This window comes from Trypanosoma cruzi, genomic scaffold (genome assembly GCF_000209065.1).
Source record: "Trypanosoma cruzi strain CL Brener 1047053516459 genomic scaffold, whole genome shotgun sequence".
NCBI lineage: Eukaryota > Euglenozoa > Kinetoplastea > Trypanosomatida > Trypanosomatidae > Trypanosoma > Trypanosoma cruzi.
This window is the reverse complement of record NW_001849533.1, coordinates 65,999-83,630: the sequence shown is the minus strand read 5'-3', so window position 1 is coordinate 83,630 and position 17,632 is coordinate 65,999. Positions and strand designations below refer to the sequence as shown.

Sequence of the window (17,632 nt, the reverse complement as noted above, 5' to 3'; positions counted from 1 at the left end):
TGGTGGCGCGGAGCCACTTCGAATTGTCATTACGGACTTTGGGCTCTCACGTGTGATGGACAAAACATTTTGTGAAACCGGAGTTGGCTCATTACCGTACGTCGCGCCGGAGTGCTGGCAGCGCCACTATTCCACAAAGGTGGATATATGGGCTACGGGTTGTATTCTTTATGCGGCCTGTGCTAAGCGTGTAGAGAGTGACAATGTTAAGGTGATGTTCAGTGAATGCGGTCGACCCGATTTTAAGAAGAAGCTTATTGAAGAGTTAACACAGGTGTATGGATACAGCCTGGCGCTGGCCGCCTTTATTGTATACTTGCTCGAGCCCGATCCAGCGCGTCGTCCAAGCGCAGAGGAGGCATTGCGGCTTATTCGTAAAAGAAGGAAAGATGCTGTGGATGTAAACGAAACGACTCTCATGGTTTCCCTCTACAAGGACGATGGGGAGGAAGAGGAGGAGGAGGAGGAGGAGAAGGAAGATGTGGACAACAAAAACAACAACAATGATGGGGATGACGGTGGTGCTGTGAAGAATAATGACGACAGCGGGGATGGACGTGAGAAGAGGGAAATATCCTCTGAGAATAACAACAACAACAAAAGCAAGAAAGGTCATTTCTCTCACAGACAACAACTACGCGATAACAGTAGTAGCAAACAGTTTTTAACTTCTACGGCTCCGCCAAATGATGGTAGTGGTGCTCAGACAGTAGAAAAAGTGGCTCCATCAACAATGAAGACGCATGCCCCTTTGCTGAAGGACGACGCATACATGTCAGAGGGTTCGGATCATGCAAAAACGGAAGTTCATGGTGGGGGTGGTGTCATGGCGGCTACTAGTGTTGACTACGACGGGTCCATGCGTCACACAGCAGAGGCAGTGACATCACGCGGGGCCATACAGACAAACAGTCTTGCCCACCATTCACAGCCTGGGTCACATAAGGAATATACACCGCAGCAGAAGCAACATTTCTTTGATACCTCTGACGTCCTCCTCCGTGAGGACAGTGCAACTCGTCCCTCACATTCTTCTAGCGCGGCCGTCAAGAAAAAGGAGCATCGATGCCGTAAGCTTGAAAAATACTTTGAGAGCGTTGCCGAGGACAGCGAAAAGTGCGAATTCTTTGTTGCACGAGAGTCCCCGTCACTTATTGCACTCTCGCTCCCGGCAAATCTCAGAGGACCTAACGTGCTGGGGATAACGGGGAATAGGAATCCATTACCGCCGCCTACAACAACATTGCCAGCTGAGACAGTCGATGCATCCACGGCAAGGAATAGGCACGAAATAACCACAACTGCGGCTGCTGAGCCGAGCCGACGGGAGGTGGAGAATTATAGCTTCAGGAACGAGAGTGCAGAGGCTATGCCTCTATATGCATGTAGCGCGGAAGTGTTTCCGGATCTTCCATCTGATGGGGAGTTTCCAAAAAAGAACGGGAAGAACAAGAAGAACAAAAACAAGAGGGGCGGCAGTGTTGTTTTCCCCCGTGATGATGGCTCGACCGTTGTGAAAGAGTCGACAACTGCATCATCCACATCGATGACATTTTCCACGTCCACATCTTCCCTTAGGCGGCGTAACTGTTGATTTAACGCATCTCATGTATTTATTAGATGCCAGTAATTTGTTGTTGTTGTTTTTGTTGTTGTTGTTTCATGTATGCGGTTAAATTCTTGCTGCTTTAGTTTTTTTTTTTTTTGTGTTTATGTTTCTCTGACCCGTGGAATGCCTCTTAAGGCTCATTATTCTTCTTCTGTTCTCTTATTATTATTATTATTATTACTCCCGCTGTTGCCCTCGGTGTTGCTTCTTCTATTATCGTGTTTGTGCCTCATAGTCTTTATTTCTTCCCTCTTGCCAACTTTGTATGCACGTATACATATATATATATATATACGCCGTCCAACTAAATGGTTGTTGTTGTTGTTGTTAATAGATAAAACATAATGTTGTCATTTATATAAATATATAAATATATTTCGTTCTGCGTGTGCGTACGTAAATGCGAGCCAAGTGATGGAAGAAAAGAAAAAAAAAAAAAGGAAAAAAAACTTTTTTTCTTTTCTTGGTATTTGTCTGTGTGTGTGTGTACATGTGATGTATTTCTAATGATATTTATTAATATCCGTTTGTTTTTTCCTGTCTGTACGTGTGGTGGGTGGGCTTTGTTCTCTCATCATTATTATCATCTGCGCGTTCCCTCTCTATTTTTCTCTCTTTTATTTCTTGTGCTTCCATTCACGGCAGTGATTTTCTCTCTGATAATTCTACAAGGAGGAAGTACACAAAAAAAAAAATTTAAATAATTTAAAAAAAGTCTCAGTGTGTGCAGTGAAGCCTGAGAAGGTGTTGGGGAGGGAGGGTTAGGGGGGGGGGGTTTGCTTCTGTGTGAGGGGTACAAAGGAAAAAAGTTACAAATATATTTATATATATTTATATATTATTTTTTTTTTTCCTAGATCTGGACGTTATTGTTCCGGCGGTGATTTTGCAGGAGCCTAACCAAAGCCGCGCTCATTAGTAAGCATATATCATTACATTAGGACAATTCCCTTTTGTTTTTTTTTGTTTTTTCTGTTGTTGTTGTTGGTTGTTGCGTTAGGGTTTGCTGTTTATATTTATATTTATAAAAATATAGTTTCTAGCTTTTTCTCTGCCACCCTCTTTTCCTTTCTGGGTGCAGTCTGAATATTATAAGTATAAATATATATATATACGGGTTTGTAACTTTGATCGATCATGCTGCGGTACGTACTTTTGCTCATCTGCTACCTTTCCACTTTGGCAGAGATATCCCTGTGTGTGTTGGATACAACGGAAGAAGAATACGGCAGTTTATGGATGCCATTTGACTCTACAATGACGACTGGTCGGGCACACAGTGCGGTAGTTTATGCATACGCATCATTTTTTATTGTGGGTGGTTGCGAGGACCCTACATGCAAAAAGCGGTTGAATGTTGTGGATATAATCGACCCGAACCAAATAAATCCCACAAGACAAGTGACATTGCCCATCTCATTAGAAGTCGAGGAGTTGGACAATAAGAACATTTATTCCAAACGTGTTCCCATGGGCGTGGCCGGCCCCACAACGATGGTGCGAGTAGATCCTCAAGATGGGGACGATGTCTCTTTATATGTGGTTGGTCCATGTGGATATTATTTCCCTGAGCATCAGAGGACCGTGAACTCAACACTTATACGGCGGCAGTACAAGAGTCTTTGGCGTCTATCTAACGACTTGACACGTGTAGTTTACCATTTCAGCATTCCAGAAAATTCCCCTGGTAACGGGGAGAGTGAGGAGGGCATGAAGACAGAAATTCCAATCCGTGCAAATGCCACATGCGTTTCACGTGGAGATTTTATTTTTATTGTTGGAGGTGTTGACATTTTTACTGGTAAAGCCCTTGCAACAGTTGATGTCTTTGACACAAAGTCTCGTCGCTACACGCCAGAGGTTGTTCGACTTGAAACCGCCGTGCAAAACCCACTTGTTGCTGAGGACAGTGCGTTTATTTACGTTGCTGGTGGAGAGGTCCAACTTAATGTGAGTATTGGGGCAATAGGGGATGCGTGCACGGACAACAAAACGCAGTGTCAATTGTCGAATCATAGTGACATTCAAAACATCATTTGGCGCCCATCTGCGACGGTACAAGCGATTATATTTGGCAATTTATCTAGCCAACAAAACGACACCATTCATGGCGCCAATGATTCTTCCTTAAATGTGTACATTCAAAATTTACCTGCCAATCCAGAGCTGCTTTTACGGGGTATGGATAGAGACACGTTTTACCGTTCAGGCAGTGGGCATTTGTTTGCCTTCAATGGAAAGTTGTGCCTTATGTTGAATGCCACCTTTGTCAATTGTTTTGACGTGGATAAATTCTTAGGCTTCATCTCGTCTTCTAGTGACTGCAACAAAACCCTTAAATGGCAGCCAGTTTCGGGAACGTCAAACGCTCCACCGGTTTATGGGTCAACACCCTTTGCCTTTCCCCTTCCAGTGGGTGTGTTGGGTACCGTGTTGTCCTTTTTTGAGTTTGGCGGGTTTGATGTGGATGGTATCGCCTCCGAGCGGGTCTTCTATCGAACCAGCGGTCTGAGTCTAACCAGCGTCTCGAAACTGGGCATGATTGTACCAGTTAACAAGACGCTGAGCCTGACGCTTCACCCACCGAAAGAAGGATACTTGCGGCTGTCGGATAATCTGCGCTGTATTGGAAACACCGCGGGGACGTTGGACGTGTGGGTCGTTATTTTCCCGCATGAGTCAGCGGTAGCCGAGTTTTATCCAACTACTGAGAGTAGACACGTTTATGTATGCTTTTCAAACGGCCCTATATGGCTACCCAAGGTCCCGACCACAGACTCCGAGTACCCTTTGCAAACGGAGGGATATATATTTACGCCCATAACATTTACACCATTCCAAATCCGCGATCCACGCGACCCTTCTTATCCGCAAGAGAAAAAGGATAACAGTTTGTACGGGATGAGTGTAAGCGTCAGCATCTCAGTGGGGATTGTCGTGGTGGCAGTTGTGGCATTTGTGTTTGTGCGTCTGAGGTCGCCGAGCGGCTACTCTGAGGATTACACCATGCATCTACTGCTTGCCGGGAACAATAGCGATGAACCACGGGGTGGAAACCCCACTTCTGTTGCTGTTTTGGCTGCCGATGGGCAAATTCCTCATGATACGCCCAAGAAGAGCAAGAAAATATCAGCGGAGACAAGTAACTTTATTGTGGAATCAACTATGCCTATGAGCCCCAAATCGGAGCAAGACAGTTTAGTGAAGAACACAACACATTGGTCACGCTATGAGGTCCTGCAACGAATTGGGGAAGGGGCATTCTCTTCAGTGTATATGGTTCGACGTAAAAGCACTGGGCAGAAGTTTGCGTTAAAGTATCTTGTGTGCAAGGATAACAAGGAGCGCTTAGATGCTATTCGGGAGTGCGAAACAATTAATTCATTACAGGGGCATCCCAACATTATTCGCCTTGTGGATATGTTTATGAATTATGAATTTGATGGAGGTGATATGGTGGGTTTGTGTGATGTCGCAAATCTCTGGACGACCCCAACACCCGCAGTAGCCGCCGCAAGTCCAGTGAAGTTTTTGCCACCGCAGTGGTCTGCAGTTGGGGAAAAGAAACTGGTTCATAACCCACATGTGGTCATGGCATTAGCGGGCCCACAACGTCCCCCGCAAGGAGGTGGATCGAAGCCGCAAGAATTGCCACAACCCCAGCCGCCGTCTTCTGTTCGGCATATTCCTTCAAAGGGTTCTCATCGCTTGGAAGCAGCTTCTATAGAAAATGCCAAAAACACGTCGACAGCAGGAAAGCAGTCACTTTTTAGTGTCGCAGAAGCGGAAATGACGGGACCCGGCACTGCGGCATATCGGTCCTTTCACTCCCCCACCGGGACCAGAGGTGATGGGGATGGTTATGATGCGGATGGTACTGTTCTTGGGAAGGTGAACTCAGGGATGCCACTGGGGCTTCCGCCTCAGCCTCTTCTCCCTACTCCTTCTCTTTCAATTCCTCCTCCTGCCGTCACGGCGACGATGTCCATGGCAAGCGGTGGAAACCCAAGGCTGTTGCAGGACGTGAACGGCTGCGGCGCAGCACGGGGCTCGGGGTTGCACAGTCCAAACGTTAACCTCTTTGGACCTCCGATGGGGATGTTGCCACTGCCACCAAGAAATGCGATGCATTACAGTAACTTTGCGCAGGTATCACACGTGGGTGCCCCGCTGCCATTACTGAACGCACAACATGAAGTTCTCCCTGCGCCTCAGAAACGAACTTCGTATGCCCCACTTGGTGGCATTCATTACAAAGACTTTGATGTCTCATTGGCCTTCTCGGGTAATAATGTACCAACAGTCATGCAGGTTCCAATAAATCATAAAAACGCTGCCGCGACGCAAAACAAAAAATACGCTCCGCTGCAGTACGTACAGCCCACCGAGGGGAGAATGCAATACACAAACTTCTTTCCCCCGGCTTCAGTTTCTAAAGAGGCATCCAACAATTTGGAATCCCTGACTAAGCCGAGGTCGGTAGCCGATGCTGTGCGTGCGGCTCGCACGGCGAAAGCAAACGAGGGGACTGTGAATGCTGCTAAGCCACTCCCCCCATCAAATCCCACAACTGGCATTCATAGAAACGGTCTTGCAACCGCGGGATCACCGGTAGTGATGGCAAATACGCCCCAAGCCACAATTTTACAACAGCCGCAGCCACAACATTGTCAAGACGATGCGTTAGACATGATCTGCCTTTTGCCTGATAAGGTTGCTGACGTCCGACTGAATGAGGGTGCGTCCATGGCTAGAAAACAACAGAAGCAACCGCGAGAGGAGGGTAAAGAGTTTCCTGTGAAACTTGCAGTCATCAACTCGCCGGCACACATCGTAAAGTCGCCCACTGGAGTAATCCATGACATGGCTAGGTTGACAACACCTGGCACACCCGACAGTGGACCGGTGCACACACGTTATTTATGTCTTGTGATGGAATACCATCCAATGGGTGATTTATGTGGCTACGTCCTTCGTCACTCAGCGAAGCATAATGTCAAGTTAAAACGTCAACTGGAAGAGGAAAAGGCACGTTTTATTAAGGCGCAGGAGGAACAGGCTAAGAAATTGGAGCATGATTTTCCAACAACGTGGGTTCGAATAGGATCGGAGCAGGACAGCACTCCCTCATTTTTCCGACCTGGGAAGTCTTTAATGAGTCTTAGTCATGAAACCCAGTCTCAATCACCACGTGACCGTATGAACGAGGCGTCAAATAACGCCACGGCGGGGACACGTAGCTTCAGCAACGATGATATTCTATTAGGAATGGGCAGCATGAGTATTTTGGAAAGGGAAAGTGAAACGGAATTTGCCATGCGAGGAAACGCCCTGACGGAGCCGCAAATTTTGTCCATCGCATACCAACTTGCCTCGGTCTTATATCATCTGCACTCGCAGCGTCCACCCATTGTGCACCGTGACCTGAAGCCAGAGAACATTCTCATTCGTGGGGAACCATCGCATGGTGCTAGCGAGAAAAATGATGATGATGACGAAGCTGATGATGGCGAGGATGATGTTAAGATGCATCTTCATAACTCTGAAGATGGTGGCAACGGGAAGAGTGGTGCTGATGATTTCCTAGCACGCAAAAAGAACCGAAATTCGTCGCGTCGTGGTACCGGCTGCAGAATCAAACTTACGGAAGATGTCATTCCGATTGTTGTGACAGATTTTGGATTGGCGTTTATGTTAGAGGATCGCCGTCGCACCGGTCGCGGTGGTGGGACACGTCCCTACATTGCGCCGGAGTGCTGGAATGGCCGGACGACGACCGCTAGTGACATGTGGAGTCTTGGATGTTTGCTCTACGCTCTTGCCACAGCACGTGTGACACTTCACACGGTACGTATCATGTACGAGGAGGCGAAAAATGAGGGCTTTGCCGCAAAAGTTTTTAATGACATTTTGGCAGAAAATTACTCGATGGCTTTTGCATGCTTTGTTGTTTCACTTCTGGTGGTCAACCCCAACAAGCGGCCCACGGCGGAGATGGCAATGCAGTGCTTTACGCTTGACGATGGTGTGGTGCGGTTTAACCCCAACTGCCCTTTCTTTAGCAACGTTCTTGACCTGTAACTTTGAGGATGCGGGGATGGAGTGTGGGTGGTGGCTGGTGGGCAGGTAGGGGCGAAAGAGAAAACAGAGAGAGAGACTGAAGGCAATGAAAAGTGCAGATGACTGGTTCTTGGATGCTTTCTTTTTTCTTGCCAATGGAATAGGTATTAAATAAAATAAAAATACATCGTCTATGAGTGTGCGAATCAACAGACTAAAAAAAAAAAAAAAAGATGCCATTGGTTTTTTTGCTTTTGTTTGTTCCTTGCTTTTTTTTTTGTTTTAATTATTCCGATCCAAAGAACTATATATATATATATATATATTTCTGCACGGAATCTTTTTTTCCCCCACTTGACGCCCCCGTTTATTTGTATTTGCGCTTTATGGTGTTGCTTTATCTCTTTTATTATTATTATTTACCTTTTTTTTTTCTTTCTTAGTGTGTGTGTGTGTGTGTGTCTGTGTTATTGGGTGGGTGGGTTGGAAAAAAGGGAAGGGGAAGGGAGAGGGGTCGTGGTTTACATTTTTTGTTTGTTTGTCTGTCTGTCTGCGCTGTATAAATGGATTTAAATATATATATATGTATACATGTATATACAATATATGCTCACGGGCTGCCTTTTTTTTTTTTTTTTTTGTAGCCTCTCAGAGCTGCCGTTGTATACTCAAATAACTGTTATCGTTACCTTGTTGTTGTTGTTGTTGGTTGCTTCGGGTTTTGTTTTTACTCGTCCCCTCCTTCCCCTCCCTCTTTACTTCTTTTCTTAAAACGAAAAGACGAACACACACATACATGTACACTCATTTGCCGTGATAAGCTGTGATGAAAGAAGCATCTGTTTGTAACGTGTTTGTGTGTGTGTGTGTGTCTTTGCTTTCACAATTTTTTTTTCTTTTTTCTTTTGTTTTTTGTTTTGTTTTGTTTTGTTTATGGTGGGAAAGAAAGAAAGGGAGAGACGGAATGATTGTAAGGGATTCGATAACATCATTTTTTTTTTTTTTTTTTTAGCAAACAGAGGAGAGTAGTGGGAGTTTAAGTACGGATATGTTTATACATGACACAGGCAACCCTCATGCCTACACGTTCATACATGTGGAGCTGCGTGTATTCTGTGAAGCCAATGCGTGTTGGACACCCTTTTTTTTTTTTGTTTGTTTTGTTTTTTATTGCGGCCAATTTCCTTCTTTTTCTTTTCTTTTCTTGTGTGTGTGTTTGTGGTCACGGAGGCGAGTAACGGCTGGTAGCGGGGTTAGGGGTCGGCCATGTTTCGTCGTGGTCCTTGCGGCGGGGCAGCACTGCTGTTGTTGCCCCAACGAAAGCCACAGGCTGAAAAGAGGGAACCATGGGAGTATATTCCCACACCGGAGCATAAGAACCTTGTGCTTCTTCTTTACCGTAATATTTTGAAGGGTCTAATGAACTTTAAAAGTATTCGGCGACGCAGTATGATTGCGTACTGCCGATTTGCCTTTAGACGTCGGGCAATGGCGACGGAGAAGTTGTTGATTGACGAATGCATTGAGGAAGCCCGGCGTGCCGTTTATGTACTTGGGAAGCACCATAATTTTACAATCACACGCAGCTACGAGTTTGACAACATGGGGATTCCAAAGGACACGGGGCAGGATGTGCAAAGGTACATGGAGGAAGTATATGATCCTGAGCTGAGTCGACAGCAATTTCAACACTTTCAAGATGTTCAGCCTGGAAAAGAGTATCTACACCAGCAACGTGGAATAGGACCGACAAGTGGCAAACATCACTGGAAGGGACAGACAAGCTCAACAGAGTACAAGGTGGAAATACGCGAAGAAGATAAAGTGCTGCGGCCACCACCACCGCCATCAATGGAATAAGGAACAATGGATTGTATATGGACTTTCTCTCTCTTTCTCTGTGTGTGTCTGTGTGTACATTTTTTTTTTTTTTTTTTTTTACTGTCGACTGAAGGATGAGAACAACGTGGATGAAAGGAAACGGCATCGTATTCGATCTTCCACTTCTTGTTATTATTACAGTTGGACGTAGTTTATTTTCATGTTTACATTCAATATATATTGATAAAAGTTTGGAAAGAATATTTTCTACACGCTCATTTGTTTTTTTCTTTTTTTTTTTTTTCTTCTTTCTTGTTGCTTCAAGGTGAAAGCTATCCCATCTTGGAAGGATTAGAGGACTCTTAGTCTTTTTTTTTTTTTTTTTTTCATTATTATTTGTTGCCGTGGAGTTGTGGGTAGTGAGAAGCAGAGAGGTGGGGGGTTGGGGTGAATTGTTTTCCGCATTCATCGGACACGAACATACACAGACGCAGGGAAATAAAGAGAGAGAGTGAGAGAGTGAGGTGGTGGGTCCCTTGTAAATTGTTCCGGCCGCACGTCTCTTCCTGTGCCCCCTTCCCCACCCCTTGCCATTTGTGCCAACGGAGTCGCATTGCACCCATCCGGTTGGGAACCGTGTATTATTTTTTTTTTTTAATTTTTAAGCCATGACTAAACGAGGGAAGCATGAAGCCTTTTGGAATAAGCGAGACATTAGAAGTACCACATTCTCAAAGACTTTACTAGCGTCCTCTATTATTAGTGGGAAAGGTAAAGCCGATGATGATCATTGCTTTAAATATACAAAGATTCCAGAGGTTACAACTGGCGTGCCATTTACCCCTCGTCAAGTTTTGAAACGAAACAGCTTGAGCAGTGAGAATATCGGTAACAGCAAGATATTTAAGAAGGAGTCTCCTTTTGTGGATACATGTGTCCAACGAACGCTTGGAGAGGAAAGGAAAGATGGAATTTTGCTTCCCATTAGGACATCCCTGCGGGTACAACCCAGTGGAGCATTAAAGCAACAGTTTTTACAATGGACAAGGCAGTATCATCCGAAGGAGCTCAAGCAGAAGGGAGATGAATCTGCCCGCAAACCGCCCAACGTGGCCACGCTCTCACGACAGCAGCGTGTGTCACAGTCTGGCCGGGAAAGTCGTGAACGCAGGGTTTCTTCCAGCAGCGATGACTGGAAAGGCATTTACTTGACTAATCTTCATAGGCGCCACAGGCTCATCGTACGCCACCCCGGTAGTTTACCCGAATTTGAGCCCACAGAGAGGGGGGAGAAAAAAATCAGCTCAGCACCAGAAGAGTTCCCGACATTGAACATGGAAGGAGGCGTTGAGCCACCGATTGAGGTTACGCAACCAAATGTACATCGAGTCACTTTGCTTGATGAAGAGACGGTCGAGCCGCGGTTGTCATTGTCCCGCACGCCGCCCTTTTCCACTCACCCTCGGGGGAAAATTATTTGCAGCGAGCAGGCGTCGGATAAAATATTGAAGTCAAATGATGGTGGCGATTGTTCTTCGGAGATAATAAGGGGTCATTCTGCGGATTTGACGGCTTTTTGTCGGATGAGGCAACGCTCGGTGGAAAACACCAATGACGGTTCCACACACAAAAGCCCCTTACGGAACTTGTTGACTGTATTAACCGTTGCAGGAACCGCGAATAAAAAATGCACGGGAAATGACGTTCAAAGCCTAAAGGCAACAAGTCACCAGTACGTATCCCTCTTAGAAGTGGAGGAAATGCCACCGAGGCCCGTCCAAGACGTCCCAGAAGCAACGAATTCACACGAGAAGGAAATTTTTTCGTTGAAAAGCCGGTTGGAAAATATTCCGTCGACAAATCTTTCCAAAATGTATGGATCCTTGGATGCAGTTGGGGGAGACCGCACAAGTGGGTTTGGGGGAAAATTAACCTCCATAGAAGAATCTCCAAGGAAGAAAAAGAGGAGGGGCTCCGATTGGGCCAAGTCATTGCTGCGACGGGCATTATCCCACTCAATTGAAGCGAAGACGGAAATTATTAAAAATGACAGTCGTAGTAGTAGTGTTAGTGCTGGCACCAGTATTACTGCCATAACGGATCGTGGTGACCAAAGTAAACATGACAGTAAACACAAATACCCACAACAGAGGCGTATCTCACCGCTTTCATCAATCTTTGCAGGGAAGGCGATGGAGATGAATTTACCCGTATTTGCTTTGCCTTCCCCCACTTTTCAGAGGCATTCTATTGCGTCGCTGAATACACGGCACTCGTTACTGTCTGACGCCAATTTCTTCTTTGCTGGCACCACAGGAAGGAGAAGATACGATGCCAGTGCATTTAAATCGGTTCTTACGGCTTCAAGCATTTGTAATATGGGTAATGATGACACCACGTTGAAAAATCTGCAGCCTCCCTCGACGCATTTAAGTAAATCTTCCATGCATCTCAGCGAGAATTACTCAACTTGTATTTTTGACAGTGATTTTATTTATGACGGGGTGGATTCGAATTTTCCAAAGAAAAGTTTACAAAAGTCACTGATGAGCAATCGGTCGGAGGCGGAAAGTGGAATGGGGTTTTTCAGCGCGACGCAATGTTTCTCGCCCGTGATACCGTTTGCCGTCTTGCATCCCAGCAGGAGCAGTGGCAGCCAGCTTGGATTGAAGGACACCGAGGCTGAGCTGCGTTAGAAACAGGGATTTCACGACGGCACCTCCTTCCCATCGACGAATGCGAAATGGCCTTTGAAGCGAAAAAAAAAAAAAAAAAAGTAAAAAAGAAAGAAAAAAAAAAAGGCGGCGGCGGCGTGTGTGGAGGGGGGGAAATGTCATGTTGTTATATATTTGCTAATTGTATTACGTGTCAGCTGCATTTGCCAGCCGCCGCCTCCTTCCATTCCCTTTTTTTTTTTGTTTTTTTTTGTTTTTTGTTTTGTTTGTTTTTCCTCTCTCCTCCCCTTTCCCCTAACACACTCAGTGAAGATAGAAGGCACTGAAGTTGTATTGGCGGTGGTATTGAGAAAAAAGGAATGGGGGGTGAAATACGAAATGTTTATATCAATGACGAGAGTGTTTAAAGAACAATAGAGACAAGAAGAGATGGGGAAAAAAGACAGTGCCACACTTAAGGAGGTGACGGTTTTTTTTTTTTTTTATGCTTTTTGCGTGTGAAGCACAATTCTTTTTTGTGAATATTATTATTATTATTTGTGTGTTTCATTTATTTATTTATTTTTTTTCATACTTTACATCCAGCCCCTTTGTTTTATTTTTGTTTTATTTTATTTCATTTTTTTTCTTTTTCTTTTTTTTTTCTCTGTTATTTATTTATTTATTATTGCCTACTTTTCTTTATTATTATTATTATTTTCGGTTATTTATTTATTTATTTATTTGATTGCATGTGATCAACACGTGTATGTTTGCTTGCATTTGTGAATTATCTTTTTTTTTTTTTTCTTTGGGCGGGGGGTTCATCTCAGAAGGAATTCACGTTTTTATTATTATTTTTATTATTATTTCCCCCCACCCCACCCCTCTTCGCGGTGGCGGGGGGTGTTCTTTTGGCTGCAGGATCCTGCAGCCCGCCAATTTGTAAGGAATAAATAAAATAAATATATATATTTATATATATCCGATCTTAACGATGTGCAAAAGGCCACGAGAATGCCAATCCAATTATCTACCCACATATATATATAATATGTATGCATGTATATGTAGATAGGTAGTTATTTGGATCAAACAATTGGGGTGAGATCACTGTCTTTTCCAAATTTACACACACACACACACACCTATTTTCCACCCCTTCTTATTTTATTTTAGATGATTTCAGGATTTTGCCAGTATCCCAGGATAATATTCTGATTTGTGTTTTTGTTTATAATTATTATTTATTATTTATTATTTAAATCTTTTTTTTTTTTTTTTTTTTTTTTTTGTCTGCTGCACTTCTTCTGTCGTTCCACGGCACATTTTGACTCACACGGGGCGGCGGTGAGGTACCAGCAGCGAGGAGGCGAAGCACCAAAAGAAAAAAAAAAAAAAAAAAAAGAGAAATGGCAGAGGGGGCGAAGGTGGCGAGAATCGTCCGTCGCCGCAGGGCCGAAGGCGACGACGACGACGACGAGAACGAACGGGTGCCGCAGGTGGAGGTTGAGCAACAAAAGAAGAAGACGTCCCGTCCAAAGGCGCCAAAGGCAATGGAAGCTGCGCCGGACGCAACGCTTGCAACGCACTCGGACCCCGTGACGATGGGCGCCGGCGCATCTTCTTCCCTCCCCCCACCCTCCGCATCCACGGCAACGGTGGCGCCCACAGCAATGACGATGGGAGATCGCCTGGATGCACCGCAGGTCGCTGGGAGTGTGGAAGATGTCTTTGAGATTGCATATGACAACTACACCTCCAATGATTTGTATGCGTTACTAAAGCGCATTACGCGTCAGGAAGTGGAAAGGCGCATGATTGAACATGAGCAACTGCGTCAGAAACAACAGCGGGTTCCTCAAGTGGAGCGTTTCCTAGATGCCACCTCCAAAACAGGTAGCAGTGGCAGCAGCGGCGGCGGTGGCAATAAGGCTACAGAAGAGGGCTGTGGGTATAACTACAGTGTCATGTTGCGGCGTCTCTTCTTTGCGCTTAACCGCAACAAGGAGAGCAGTGCTATGACAGAACGTAACCGACTTCCTGAGCCAAAGCTGGAGAAAATTGGAAAGAAAAAAGTTATTATTACCAATTTTGGTCGTATTTGTCAGGCCTTTAATCGTCCCATTCAAGATGTAAAGGATTATATTGAAAAGGAACTTTCTGTAGGAGGAAACCTTGACAGCAATGATGCGCTTATTCTTAAGTACGAGATTCAGAAATCTACTGCGTTTGATAATATTTTATACAAATATTTGGACGAGTTTGTAAAGTGTAACTCGTGTCATAAGATTGACACGACACTCACAAAGGAGGGAAGACGCATGGAACTCCGATGCAATTGGTGTACGGCTACACGTACTGTGCAAGCCGTTGGTTCCGCCACGTACAGTGCACAGGTAGGCAAACGTTCAAAGGCAAGGTTGCAGGCGATGACTCTTTAAAAATATTAAAATAAAATAAAATAAAAAATAATTAAAAAAAGGAGAAGACGAGGCCGTTTGTGAGGAAAGTCTTTAGTTTCTACAATTGTTAACAAAGAGAGAGAGAGAGAGAGAGAAAAAAGAACAAATAATAATAATAATAGCAATCATAACAAATAAAGCAGCCAAAATGAAAAGAGTGATGGAGAGGAGAACACATAAACGTGTATGTATATATGCAGATATACAGATATATACATGTTTATACATATATTAATGGATCACATCTGTGAGCACCGCTGTTTGTTGTTGGTGGTGCCTCTTTTTTGTCTGTGAAAAGACGAAGGAAGGAAGAAGAAGAAGGAGTGATTGAAGGAAAAAAGTATATTTATTTATTTATTTATTTATTTAAGAAAATGCGGTAGGGACGTGTTTACTCTCTCTTTCTTTCTTTCTCTCTTTCCCGTTTAGCACGGCGTCCAACTCATCCCGTATGGAATTTACGCCCATGTCTTCTCTCTCTCTCTCTCTCCCTCTCCCTTCCTATCTGTTTCTCTCTGTTTCTCTTCATGTATATTTCACATGGTGACTGCAAAGGAAAGGGTGGGGTTGGGTGGGAAAGAGGAAACAGAGAGAACTCTCTCACATACATTTGTATATATTTATTATAAGGAAGTAACAAGAAAAAGAAAAAGAAACATCTATCCATATGCTGCAGCGTTCATTCCTGCGGTGTATTTGGCTAGGTGGCACGGCGTCTATTCCAGCACTTGGCCATGACGCGCGTCCTTCTACCGGAAAATACATCAATGTTATCCCACCTACGGATATTGCGAGGAGCATCGCCGCTGGATCATTGCCGCCAGAAGCGAACGTGGCGGCTGTGCGACCGGTGCCGGGTAAACACTACAGCAAATGGAATCGGGTATTGCGTAGTGAAATTTATGATGAGTTATTGAAGCTCCCGTTACGTTACAAACTCCACGACTTTTCCAAGCTATGTCCGCCATCATCATCGTCATCGACATTGCAGGAGCCGCAGTTTCAGAATGTAGGGGTAGTTGGCAAGGGCTCTGTCGTGAATTACAATCCGCCGCTTGGCCCGGCAGACCCACTTGACACGATTCCTTTCTTTGTTCACCGCAATAGCAATGGCTTCTTACCGGGGAGGGTGTATTCAATGGATGCACGCAATCTCATGCCGGCGTTCTTTTTGCGCATCCAACAGGTGGAGGGTGATGTGTTCCGTTTTGAGGAGGAGTTACTGAAGATATTTCCGACCAAGAAGATTTTTGTGCGCAGTCACAGCATCTACGTCTACAACGTGGGGATGGACGGTCGGATGATTCTACATCATTGGCTTCTCGGTCTGGGCTTTTGACGGCAGTGGGAAAAACGGACGTGAATAACGAGCGAGAAGTTCCTTTGAAAGGATTTCATTGCGTCTTTTTTTTGTTGTGTTTTGTTGCGCTCTGTTTTTGTTGGGCAGAAGGGAGGGAGGGAGGGAGGGGGAAGTTCCGAGTAACGACGAGTCGCCGCGATTTCTTTTTATTTGTTTTTTCTTCTTCTTGTTGTTGTTCTTTGCATTCTAAACGTTTCTCCCACCTCTCTGTCTGTCTGTGTGTGCATACGGCAGCGGAGAGAAGAAACATCAAGGAAGGTGACGTGGGCGGAAGGGAACTCGTCCATCGGGGATTGTTGTTTGTTTTTTCTTTTTTCTTTTTGTGTGTGTGTGCATGTGTGAGTGTGGGGCGGAGGCGCAGTCAAATATTCCGTTTGGGACACCGCCACTATTAATAGTAATAATACTACGGTTGCTGCTTTTTTCACATCCATGTCGCCAACGGTGCTTGTGACTTCGTTGACCGCACTGCTTCTGCATGTGGCATTTGTGCATCCGATCATGTCCGACGCGGCGAGGTTCCCGTGGCAGACGCTTCCACCGGGACATCCGGGCAGTGGGAACCCCGTTATTTATCCACCAGGCACAATTCATTATGTACGGCAGGAGAAGAAGATCACGCCGCGTCCCGTCTTTCAACGTGCTTGGTATGTGGGGTTCTTTCTGATGGTAGTCGCTGTGATCATCATATACGCGCTCCTATACATTACGGTCCTTTTGCGGTTTCGTGCGGCCGAACAGGCGTCTATGCGAAATTGTTTGGCAGAAGAGAACAGGGGACCAATACGAAATCCCTTGTATGCTGATTTTAGTGAGTACTAATGGTGAGCATCAATGAGAAAGAAAGAAAGAGAGAGAGAGGGATGGAGAGGGAGAGGGAAGTTCAAACAAACCCTTTTCTTTCTTTCTTTCTTGTCAATGGATAAAATAAGATGCATGTGTCCATGTGCACGTCTTACTTCCTCTTGTCTCTTTCTGTGAGAGAAGACAGAACATTTTTCTTCTCCTTTCACTTTCCCCAGACCCTTTTTGTTTTTGTTTTTTTGTTGTTGTGTGTATGTTTCTTTTTGTGTAGATAATTGTCTTGCACCTGTACATTGTGTGTGTCTCTCCGCTGTGGTGCTACTGGCGTTAGTTCTCCCGGCCTCCACGCCACTATATATATATATATTGTGTGTGTGTGTGTGTTTTACTTAGTTAAAGCTTTGTGAGGGACCCCTTTTTTTGTGGAGTTTATTTTATATTTTATATTTTATTTTTTATTTTTTCTTTCTTTTTCTTTTTTTTCCCCCCCCCCCCCTCCCTTTCTTCTGTGTTTTGTTTGCCGACATGTGTAATATAATATAATATAAGTGGGGGGAGATTGGGGGGGGAGGCGTTTCAATTTCTGTATGCATGTGAATTTATTTAACTTGTGAATCCTTCACAGGGGTGAGAACCAAATATATTTATATAAATAAAGGTGGGAAAAGGTCACTGCAATTGTTAAAATGACATGCTGATTGCTCTCTCTCTCTCTCTCTCTCTGTGTGTGTGTGCATTCATCTTTTCCCCCCTCCATTACATTTGTTACTTTGCCACAGAAAATAGAAAGGGGGTTTAGGGACTGGGAAGGCGAGAAACGGGAAAAAAAAAAAAAAAAAAGAAAAAAAAAAACATACAC

At 44.7% G+C, this 17,632-nt stretch overlaps 7 protein-coding genes across 7 annotated transcripts, besides 52 other annotated features; all 7 read left to right on the top strand.

The window, feature by feature from the left end:
• Positions 1 to 854: a sequence feature (heterozygous, non-Esmeraldo-like haplotype).
• Tc00.1047053503955.110 (protein kinase, putative) lies at positions 1 to 1,594 on the top strand (the record flags this gene model as incomplete). The annotated part of the gene is made up of 1 exon (XM_808653.1): positions 1 to 1,594. A coding segment is annotated over one exon (1,594 nt), but the record flags the coding sequence as incomplete, so codon positions are not given.
• Positions 435 to 480: a microsatellite.
• Positions 855 to 1,530: a sequence feature (haploid, non-Esmeraldo-like haplotype).
• Positions 1,531 to 10,798: a sequence feature (heterozygous, Esmeraldo-like haplotype).
• Positions 1,632 to 1,660: a microsatellite.
• Positions 1,769 to 1,789: a microsatellite.
• Positions 1,962 to 1,987: a sequence feature (AT_rich).
• Positions 2,028 to 2,058: a microsatellite.
• Positions 2,294 to 2,323: a sequence feature (AT_rich).
• Positions 2,423 to 2,461: a sequence feature (AT_rich).
• Positions 2,619 to 2,644: a sequence feature (AT_rich).
• Positions 2,695 to 2,723: a sequence feature (AT_rich).
• On the top strand, positions 2,747 to 7,690 carry Tc00.1047053503955.100 (protein kinase, putative; the record flags this gene model as incomplete). The annotated part of the gene is made up of 1 exon (XM_808652.1): positions 2,747 to 7,690. One exon carries the CDS (start codon positions 2,747 to 2,749, stop codon positions 7,688 to 7,690), a length of 4,944 nt encoding a protein of 1,647 aa, XP_813745.1.
• Positions 7,092 to 7,130: a microsatellite.
• Positions 7,915 to 7,953: a sequence feature (A-rich).
• Positions 7,975 to 7,995: a microsatellite.
• Positions 8,112 to 8,137: a microsatellite.
• Positions 8,243 to 8,277: a microsatellite.
• Positions 8,556 to 8,602: a microsatellite.
• Positions 8,660 to 8,680: a sequence feature (AT_rich).
• Positions 8,811 to 8,875: a sequence feature (A-rich).
• On the top strand, positions 8,936 to 9,529 carry Tc00.1047053503955.89 (hypothetical protein, conserved; the record flags this gene model as incomplete). The annotated part of the gene is made up of 1 exon (XM_808654.1): positions 8,936 to 9,529. One exon carries the CDS (start codon positions 8,936 to 8,938, stop codon positions 9,527 to 9,529), a length of 594 nt encoding a protein of 197 aa, XP_813747.1.
• Positions 9,589 to 9,609: a microsatellite.
• Positions 9,769 to 9,804: a microsatellite.
• Positions 9,859 to 9,888: a sequence feature (AT_rich).
• Positions 10,130 to 10,155: a sequence feature (AT_rich).
• Positions 10,159 to 12,186, top strand: Tc00.1047053503955.80 (uncharacterized protein; the record flags this gene model as incomplete). Its single annotated transcript, XM_808651.1, has 1 exon — positions 10,159 to 12,186. The coding sequence occupies one exon, from the start codon at positions 10,159 to 10,161 to the stop codon at positions 12,184 to 12,186; it is 2,028 nt and encodes a 675-aa protein (XP_813744.1).
• Positions 10,799 to 11,641: a sequence feature (areas merged during assembly that could not be assigned to a particular haplotype. This can correspond to areas where the two haplotypes were merged or to regions with more than two copies in the genome that were merged during assembly.).
• Positions 11,642 to 16,565: a sequence feature (heterozygous, Esmeraldo-like haplotype).
• Positions 12,249 to 12,290: a microsatellite.
• Positions 12,397 to 12,439: a microsatellite.
• Positions 12,714 to 12,734: a sequence feature (AT_rich).
• Positions 12,755 to 12,809: a sequence feature (A-rich).
• Positions 12,869 to 12,890: a microsatellite.
• Positions 12,990 to 13,016: a sequence feature (AT_rich).
• Positions 13,096 to 13,129: a sequence feature (AT_rich).
• Positions 13,378 to 13,411: a sequence feature (AT_rich).
• Positions 13,413 to 13,438: a microsatellite.
• Positions 13,527 to 13,557: a microsatellite.
• Tc00.1047053503955.70 (translation initiation factor, putative) lies at positions 13,557 to 14,588 on the top strand (the record flags this gene model as incomplete). The annotated part of the gene is made up of 1 exon (XM_808650.1): positions 13,557 to 14,588. The coding sequence occupies one exon, from the start codon at positions 13,557 to 13,559 to the stop codon at positions 14,586 to 14,588; it is 1,032 nt and encodes a 343-aa protein (XP_813743.1).
• Positions 14,595 to 14,614: a microsatellite.
• Positions 14,684 to 14,704: a microsatellite.
• Positions 14,782 to 14,841: a microsatellite.
• Positions 14,953 to 14,978: a microsatellite.
• Positions 15,005 to 15,030: a microsatellite.
• Positions 15,082 to 15,134: a sequence feature (GA-rich).
• Tc00.1047053503955.60 (hypothetical protein, conserved) lies at positions 15,277 to 15,948 on the top strand (the record flags this gene model as incomplete). The annotated part of the gene is made up of 1 exon (XM_808649.1): positions 15,277 to 15,948. The coding sequence occupies one exon, from the start codon at positions 15,277 to 15,279 to the stop codon at positions 15,946 to 15,948; it is 672 nt and encodes a 223-aa protein (XP_813742.1).
• Positions 16,058 to 16,077: a microsatellite.
• Positions 16,402 to 16,791, top strand: Tc00.1047053503955.55 (hypothetical protein, conserved; the record flags this gene model as incomplete). The annotated part of the gene is made up of 1 exon (XM_808655.1): positions 16,402 to 16,791. The coding sequence occupies one exon, from the start codon at positions 16,402 to 16,404 to the stop codon at positions 16,789 to 16,791; it is 390 nt and encodes a 129-aa protein (XP_813748.1).
• Positions 16,566 to 17,115: a sequence feature (areas merged during assembly that could not be assigned to a particular haplotype. This can correspond to areas where the two haplotypes were merged or to regions with more than two copies in the genome that were merged during assembly.).
• Positions 16,806 to 16,849: a sequence feature (CT-rich).
• Positions 16,996 to 17,040: a microsatellite.
• Positions 17,116 to 17,474: a sequence feature (haploid, Esmeraldo-like haplotype).
• Positions 17,202 to 17,256: a sequence feature (A-rich).
• Positions 17,410 to 17,430: a sequence feature (AT_rich).
• Positions 17,475 to 17,496: a microsatellite.
• Positions 17,475 to 17,632: part of a sequence feature (heterozygous, Esmeraldo-like haplotype) that runs on past the window's edge.
• Positions 17,596 to 17,625: a microsatellite.